The sequence below is a fragment of the Oryx dammah genome, unplaced genomic scaffold (genome assembly GCF_014754425.2).
Source record: "Oryx dammah isolate SB20612 unplaced genomic scaffold, SCBI_Odam_1.1 HiC_scaffold_11227, whole genome shotgun sequence".
Taxonomy (NCBI): Eukaryota; Metazoa; Chordata; class Mammalia; order Artiodactyla; family Bovidae; genus Oryx; species Oryx dammah.
The window spans coordinates 1,534,708-1,543,611 of NW_024080620.1; the positions used below are offsets into that span (position 1 = coordinate 1,534,708).

General features: G+C 36.8%; 1 protein-coding gene across 1 annotated transcript in view; it reads left to right on the forward strand.

Annotated features, from left to right (window-relative positions):
- The window catches only part of LOC120861081 (choline transporter-like protein 5), a 123,550-nt gene extending 119,844 nt beyond the window's left edge, over positions 1–3,706 (forward strand). Inside the window, exon 20 of the mRNA XM_040236745.1 lies at positions 1,960–3,706. Coding sequence (XP_040092679.1) covers positions 1,960–2,066 — 107 coding nt within the window. The 3' untranslated portion in view covers positions 2,067–3,706. The remainder of the gene's footprint in view (positions 1–1,959) is intronic.
- The last annotated feature ends 5,198 nt before the right edge of the window (positions 3,707–8,904 follow it).

Here is an 8,904-nt window from a genome sequence, read left to right on the forward strand (position 1 = left end):
TGTCTATCCATCTCCTGTGTACAAGAGCATAAGATATGGCGAACAGTGTGAAAATGTACCCCAAAGGAGTACTGGGTCAACAGTGTCCTTTTGGCTTTTACACTAAGTTTGTGTATAAGGATTATTTATGTCTTGACAAAAAGGAGTATGATCTGGATATAATCCATGTATTCAAGAAGAGAGTTAGAAATGTAAAACTGTGTTATAAATTAACATGACTAGTAATTTATTTAACAACCCTGAAATGTGGGGTCACTGACTTTCTACCAGCTTAATAACAAGAAGCAAATGAATAAGGGAGAGTTTCAAAATATTGGTCCTTATATGGCCCCCATCTTATTCTTGGCTTACTTTCTTTTATGATTGTAATCAAAAGCATCATTTGGCTTCATATCTTGGCAAAAGCCTTCTTCACTCTCATGCTCCTTGAAGTATAATTCAGAGAAGAGTGACAACCTATATTTCTAGATAGTTGTTATTATTATTTTATTCAATAATATACCTGGATGAGAGGGGAGTTTGGGGGAGAATGGATACATGTATATGTATGCTGAGTCCCTCATCTGTGTGCATAAAACTATCACAACATTGTTAATTGGCTATACTCCAATTTAAAATTAAAAAGAAATACAAGGTTCACAACAAAAATCTAGTCAAATAGTTACCTCTATCTTAAGTGCTGAAAATTATAAGGAATAAGTCCCCTTTTAGGAGTAGTTGAAAAATTCATAATGATGAAACAAAACAATTTTTAATTTTCTGTGTATGTATCAGAATCACTCTGAGAATCTGTTATAAATATTGCTACCTGTGCTCCCCACCCCAAGAGACTCTGATGTAAGTATTTTTGTGTGGGGCAGCTTGTGAATTATTAAAAAGTTCTCTAGTGATTCTGATGCACATAAAAGTTGAGAAATAAATAAAACATAAATCAACGTGTGGGAAATTAGTTGCTTATTTTCTACTTATATTCTTGGCTATTCTAGGAATTAGAAAATTATGAAAGACAAAGGAGATTCATTTGGAGATTGCTAGCAGTCATAACTTCTATTTTTAGATTCTTGGTACTAGATGGGACCCATGTATTAAATGCTTAACATTAAAACTGCTGATTAGACCAGAAGACTCGCCACAGTAAAAAAGTATTCATTGAACAGTATGGAGATACATTCTAAACTTGACTATAAGAATATAACTCTTGGGTGCAAAATCATAGGAAAAGGAATGTTGTGTTTGGTTCAGTATTTCTTAATAATTTTTTAATAATTAGAAAGCTCTAAGCAGAAAAGTTTTAACCCATATTATGTGCTTAATCTAGTTAGAAAAGTATTTTTCATTAATTACCTTTGTGTAATTGAAATATTTAGAGAAAAATGGGTGTTGTTCTTGAGAAAGCTTTGGAAGCCACTTAGAAAGAAATTAAATAACAGTGAAAAAATGGAGAAAATGATGCAATATGTCTCAAAATTTGCAGTTCAAGGACTTGAAATATACTGAAAATTTACAAATCTTTTTAGAAAACTAGACTGCTTAAATTGTTGCTTGAAACACAAAAGCAATTTTGAATTAATACAGTAAGTTAGAAGGCAAATTCAATACATAATACGTTTTAGGAAAGTGAAGGTGAATTTAAAAATTCCTCATATATCTCTTGATTTTTGTATAATTACGTTTGCTCTCTAAAAGAAGAGAAAACTTGTTTTCTCAATTGTGCAGCTGAGAGGCAGGTGCTATTGGCAGAATCAGACCTGGTACACAGAATGAGATACTATCTTACTGACATAATAACAAGGGCTGATTGTTTTCTCATAGTTATGTTTACAGTAACATTGATGCTAAACTATGCTGTTTTTTTAAATAACATTTTGAACTGCTGTGAAGCAAGTATACAGCAGATGGCGATGTTACTTCTCTTACACTTGTGCTTTGATATTTACCCTGTGCCATTCTTCCTCCTAGTGGAAGATTTAGAAAGAAACGATGGTTCTGCCGAAAAACCCTATTACATGAGTCAGTCTCTGATGAAGATTATGAACAAGCGAAATGTAGAAACCAAGAAGCAGTAGAAGTGCAAACTCGGGCCATCCTGCAGCGGCGTCACCTTTGCTCATCTCCTGCGTCTGTGCTGCACTTCTCCCATACACACTCTGAGTGCGGAACCCTGTATTCACCACCTTGTTGGCTTTGATTTGCATGTTTTATACCAAAGCTTTTATTGTAATATGTGAAGCCATCAGAAGTTGCAAGGGAATTGTTAATAACATGAAACATTTTTTATACTAAGATCTTCTGTTTGGTAATTCATTTTTAAAGAGAATGGCTTGGATGTTTTGAAAATGCTAGTGAATATGTTAATATTGTTTTTAATATTAGATTGAAAATGATACATTATTTAAACTAATAGCTCCTAATATATTTTTTAAATTACAACTAAAACACTTCTGCAGGGAAAATTGGTAAGCAAAGTGAAAGAGAAGATTTTAAAGTTTTCCCCACTCCCATTTGACAGTAAATCGGTAAAAGGAGCACTCCACTCCAGATTTTGCTCTAAGTATAGACTGTTTGCTATTAAACAAACTGTCAGTCATCCAGCCTTTACTACTTCGTCCTCTCTGACAAAGTGCCTTACTGGCTGTTTAATATCACCCAGCTTTTGTGGGCAAGTTTACAAACATTGTTTAAAAAAAAAAATCTGCAATGTTTAGTGATTAAAACAAGTCTTCTTGCATTTGTTTTCCTCTTACTGGTTGGAAACCATTTGTCATTTCACTATGTTTGATAGTCTCACTATATAGACTACATTTTGCAGCATAAACAATTTCCCTTGCGCCTAGTGGACGTTCATGAATGTGTACTACACGCAAGAAAAAAACCTGAAAGGACACTTGTTGGGTTTGTTTGCCTTTTTTTTTTTTACTAAAAGTGAATTTAAAATGTAATCTTTTCTATGATAGATCTTTGAAAATAAAATAGGTATAAGACTACATTTATCAGTGTTTTACACAGATTGGAAAGGGAAACTTTAAGAAATCACAAAGGGAAACTTTACCCCCTTGGAAAGGGTGCTCACAGATATCGTGTACTGAAAAGTTCCATTTTCAATTGATTTATTGTCCATGAGTGTACTAAGTATGTTATTTCCATTCTCTAACTTTTGATATGAACTAATCAGTTTACTTACTATACTTTTTTATTGTACTAATATGAACAGGAACATAATTTCTAATTCAGTTTTAAATAATTTTATTAGTACTGCTAACTTGAAAGAAAATGAATTCAGTTTGTTACTTGGTGTTATAGAAAGAGTCCATAAAACAATCACCCTAAGGGAATGTCAACACACAGTGATAAGTTGTGAAAGCTTTGAGAATCAACTGTGTAAGTTACTAGCAGTTTATCTACTATCATATTTAACTGTGACTTTGGATATTCTTTTATGCCAAAAACGAACTCACATGAGCACATGACAGTCTGAGCTCTGTAACCAGTGTGCTTCTGCTGTGCAGAAATATTAGGGACCTATTGTCTAAATAGCTTTGATAACTGAAGTGTTTAATATTTACTATGTTGTTACTCATTGTTTTAAATCTGTTTTTTTTCTTCTAATAAAGATTTAGATAAGAAAAAAACTCTCTGCATTTTCATTTCTTTAAGCTAGAAAAACACACCTACCAGGATAAGATTTCCTCTGTATCAAATATCTTGATTTCTTTTAAAGTCTAGATTTATCTTTAAAATGGTTTTTCACTTTTCCTCTCTGTGCATTGATTGCCAAACCAAATAACTGAAGCTGATAATTTATGAAAAGTAAGTAAGTTAAAGATAAATGGAGAAGAAATGGATTCTTTTTTTAAACCCAAAGAATGGCCTAAATTAGTTGGTTTTTTAATTTGCCGAAGGTTTTCTCAGTCCCTCTTTTGGTTTTGGCCAGTTTCATAAGAAGCAAATCTCATTAGTTTAAAGGCAGGGATAAGTTTACATAGTGTAAAGAATGTGAACACGAATTAACAATAGTTTTCTAAGGTGAGATTAAACATCACTATCACTGGTTTAACTCAAGCTAAAATTTTTCTTAGGTTCAGATATTCCTTATCAAACGTATGAGTCTATTCTAAAATTGAATTATATATTAAATCTTCAAACTTAAAATTTAATGAGTTTCTTTAAATGAAAATATAAAATAATATTGCAGTTCTCAGGGTTATTTTAAAATGTCCTGTATACTAATGGTTCTTTTTATATTAAAAAAAAAATGTCATTTGATTTCCAGAAGAAATCCAAATCCTGCTTTATATTTTAATAATAACTCCCACTTTTAGGTGATAAAGTACTGATCACATATGTAAATAAATTGTTTGAAATTGGACAATGATTGATTGGATTTTTCTATGTGCCTGGAAAGTTTAAAACGAGATTGTGACTCCACACAGTAAATTGACAGTATTAAAAGTTCTGTGGGATCATCAGGTATAATACAGTTATTATTTAAACTAATATTGGAAAGCAGACTGCATGCAACAGTTCCTTATTTTCTTTTACTGTATAGCTGACCAGCACTCATTCCAATGTATGTTCTTTCACTTTTACAAGTGGTGTCTCAGGAAATTGCTCTTAAACTCTAACCAGGCATAGCAATTATCTTCAGTATTATCTGGTTCTGGACTGAGGAACATGCTTTATAAATCAGTCTTTGTTGGCATAAGATATGGGGACAAAACTGAACTAAAATCATTATTGCAGACCATGGATATGAAATTGTGTCTTGACATTTTTTTCCAGTTTCTTGCAAATATTATTCTTAGATGTTTGCAAATATTTGTGTTTTAAAATATAATTATAAGAATACAATTCAATAAATCATTGATGAAATACCTTACCAATATAGTAGGAATAAATTACTTCTCCAAAGTTACTTCTCATATACTATGTTTCTACTCTTCGTGCTAAAATGGGTATTGACAACTTCTCAGAACCTAACTGAGTTACTTCCCATCCTTAGTGAATTAATAATAACCCGAAAACAAAGCCAACCCCCATTAAAACAAATTCATTTACTCATGAAAACTGTATCACTTTATGCAAGCCTTGGGCATCAGGATGATGTCACAGTCACGGACTCTCTTAAAATTTATCAGGCCAAACTTGAACTGTTCTCTTCTCCCCATTTACGACTTTCCAATTGCTTAAAATGAAACAGCATATAAACTGGCAATATCTTCTCTAATGGTTTCTGTGCTGGGAAGAATGAGGGCTGTTATGTGACACATTTAAAAGCAATCAATTCAATTTTACTATTTGAAGTCACAATTTTTTTTAACACCTCAGATCTTTTTTTCCAGTCCTTTTTTCTACGGTATGATTCAGAATAAGCAAATGGAAAAAACAATCTTATGAATGAAGTAAAATGCCCATCTACTGCTGACTTAAAAATATGGACATCTTCATACTCTGGCCCTTTAATATACATAGTACTAAGAGCATCACATTTTAACAAAGATGGGAGAGGCTTATCAAATGAAAAGAAGTTTCCATTCTGCATATAAATTAAAGTGAGCCTGGACTTAATTCATTATTATATTAATCCTGAAATCTCCATATTCTTCCACCCAAATGGGAGGGTGCATATGTTTTTCTGCAGTGCACAGAAGGAAGGAAATGAAGGTAAAATGTTGGGAAAGCATTGGTGTCCAAGGAGAGAACAGGAAAAGTTGAGGATATAGAAAAATATACCTCTAACAGCATCTAAGAGCACAATGTTACAGAAAGTGGGGTGCCTTCTGAAAGCAATTCAAAAATCTATTCAAAAAAGGAAACTCTAACAGATTTGAAGTCAGTACTTACAAATATTTTTCAATTTTCCAGTATCTGAGCTATTTTAAATCATAAAAATGATGCTGTTGAAGTGTTGCACTCAATATGCCAGCAAATTTGGAAAATCCACCAGTAGCCACAGGACTCAAGAAGGTCAGTTTTCATTCCAATACCAAAGAAGGGCAATGCCAAAGAATGTTCAAACTACCCTACAATTCGGCTTATTTCACATGCTAGCAAGGTAATGCTCAAAGTCCTTTAAGCTTTGCTTCAACAGTACATGAACCAAGAGCTTCCAGGTGTACAAGCTGGGTTTAAAAAATGCAAAGGAACCAGAGATCAAATTGCCAACATCCACTGGGCCATAGACAAAACAAGGGAATTCCAGAAAAACATCTACTTAATTGACTTCGCTAAAGCCTTTGACTGTGTGGATCACATCAAACTGGAAAATTCTTAAAGAGATGGGAATACCAGACCACCTTACCTGTCTCCTGAGAAACCTGTATGCAAGTCAAGAAGTAACAGTTACTGGACATGGAACAACAGGCTGGTCTAAATTGGGAAAGGAGTACAACAAGTCTATATATTATCACCCTGCTTATTTAGCTTATATGCAGAATACATCAAGCAAAATACCAGGCTGCATGAACCACAAGCTGGAATCAAGATTCCTGGAAGAATATCAACAACCTCAGATATGCAGATGATACCACTCTAATGGTAGAAAATGAAGAGGAACTAAAGAGCCTCTTGATGAGGGTGAAAGAGGAGAGTGAAAAAGCCAGCTTAAAACTCAACATTCAAAAACTAAGATCATGCCATCTGGTCCCATCACTTCATGGCAAATAGATGGGGAAAAAGTGGAAGCAATGACAGATTTTACTTTCTTGGGCTCCACAATCACTGCAGATGGTGGCTGTAGCCATGAAATTAAAATAAATTTGCTCCTTGGAAGAAAAGCTATGACAAACCTAGACAGCATATTAAAAAGCAGAAACGTCACTTCACCAACAAAGGTCCATATAGTCAAAGCTATGGTTTTTCCCAGTAGTCATGTACAGATGTGAGAGTTGGACCATAAAGAAGGCTGAGTGCCAAAGAACTGATGCTTTCAAGCTGTGGTGCTGGAGAAGACTCTTGAGAGTCCCTTGGACTGCAAGGAGATCCAACCAATCAATCCTAAAGGAAATCAACCCTGAATATTCATTGGAAATACTGATGCTGAAGCTGAAGCTCCAATACTTTGGCCATCTGATGCAAAGAGTCAACTCACTGGAAAAGACCTGGATGTTGAGAAAGATCAAGGGCTGAAAGAGAAGGAGACAAAAGAGGATGAGATGGTTGGATGGCATCACCAAATCAATGGACATGGATTTGCTCAAACTCTGGGAGATAGTGAAGGACAAGGAAGCCTGGCGTGCTGCATTCCATGGGGTTACAAAGAGTTAGACATGACTTAGCAACTGAACAAGAACAACAAGTAAAGAGCATTGAAGCAGACTATGTTAAAATAAAACTATCATATAGATGTATTTAGCCCAAACAAAAAAGAATGATGTTCCAACATGATTTATGATTAAGGGATTAAAAAACATCTGTCTGGGGAAGATATAAAGATGGCAGAATATGAGGATAGAGAATTCACCCCCTCCCACTCCATGAACCCATCAGAAATACATCTACATGTGGGAAAAATTCTCACTGAAAACTAATTGGAAAATGACAGAAAGAATACTGTACAACCAAGCCTGTAAAAAAAGATCTACATGGAATCTTGTAGGAAATGAAGACATCATTCCGGGACCTGTGCCTTTTAGAGCAAACTGAGAAGAGGGAGATTACAGGGCAGAGATCATTCCTAAGGAATAAATGTTTAAAACCACCTATTGGGCACCCCAACCCTGGGGTCAGACACTGGGAAAATGAGTCCCCTTGACTGGGTGGAGACCAGTGGGACTAACAGGAAGGCTGTGAGAAGCCAATTCATGAGTACCATGCAGATCCCTTCCTCCCAAAACAGGGCAGAGAATGCAGATGGAAGCTGCATGGAACACTGGCTGGTTTCTCCCAATGGCTGGTGTGGGCCCCAGCCTGAACTGAGCACCCACTCCGGATCTACTTGCTTCATGACACGGCTCTACCCTAGGGTGAGAGCTGCTGTAGCTGAGGTGAGGTCTCAGCTGTGAGGAACGGAAGTGACTCGGACCTGGAACAGCATCTGAGTGGGGTGAGCGCAGCCATTACTGGTGCTGACGCAGGCATAGCGTCAGAGGTCTTCCAAGTCTCTGCACCTAGGGCTGACACAGCCCGCACCCTGACCCATGCCACGTACTGCACCACTGGATCCCCGCTGGATCTACAGCACAAATCCACACTAGCACTAGAGTAAGTGCTGTAGTAGCCAAGAGAACTCAGTTATGAGGGACAAAGGTAGGTCAGATCCAGACAGGCATTCAAGTGGGCCGGGGCAGCCATTATGGTGCTTACACAGGCATAACATCAGAAGCAGTCTAGGTTGTTGACTGGCTAGGACTAATATAGCTTGTGCCCAGCTGTATGGTGAGTGCCCAGACCAGTCCCTCCTGTTGCACCACTACTCCCCTTTGGGGCCAAAGTGAAGGTTCTGGGAGTGGGGAGAGCACACTCTTAGAAGGAATCGGGTCAACTCAGACCTGAACCTCAGGGTTTCTGTTCCAGCACCTTGGAATCTACCTCCAGCCCCAGTAGGGTGGTGCTGACCACTGAGCAGAGGATAAGCTTTGACTCACACCTGGATCTGGCCGGCATCTCTCCATCTCTAGCCCTGAAAGTGCAAGTGAAGTTACTCAGTTGTGTTCAACTCTTTGAGACCCTATGGACTGTAGCCTGCCAGGCTCCTCTGTCCATGGGATTTTCCAGGCAAGAATACTGGAGTGGGTTGTTATTTTCTTCTCCAGGGGATCTTCCCGACTCAGGGATTGAACTCACATTTCCCACATTGCAGGCAGACTCTTTACCCTCTGAGCCACCAAGGAATCCCATCTCCAGCCCTGCCTTCTACCAAAGCGAAAACTTCTAGCACACACTGGGGGAAAACATAACTGATGCTCA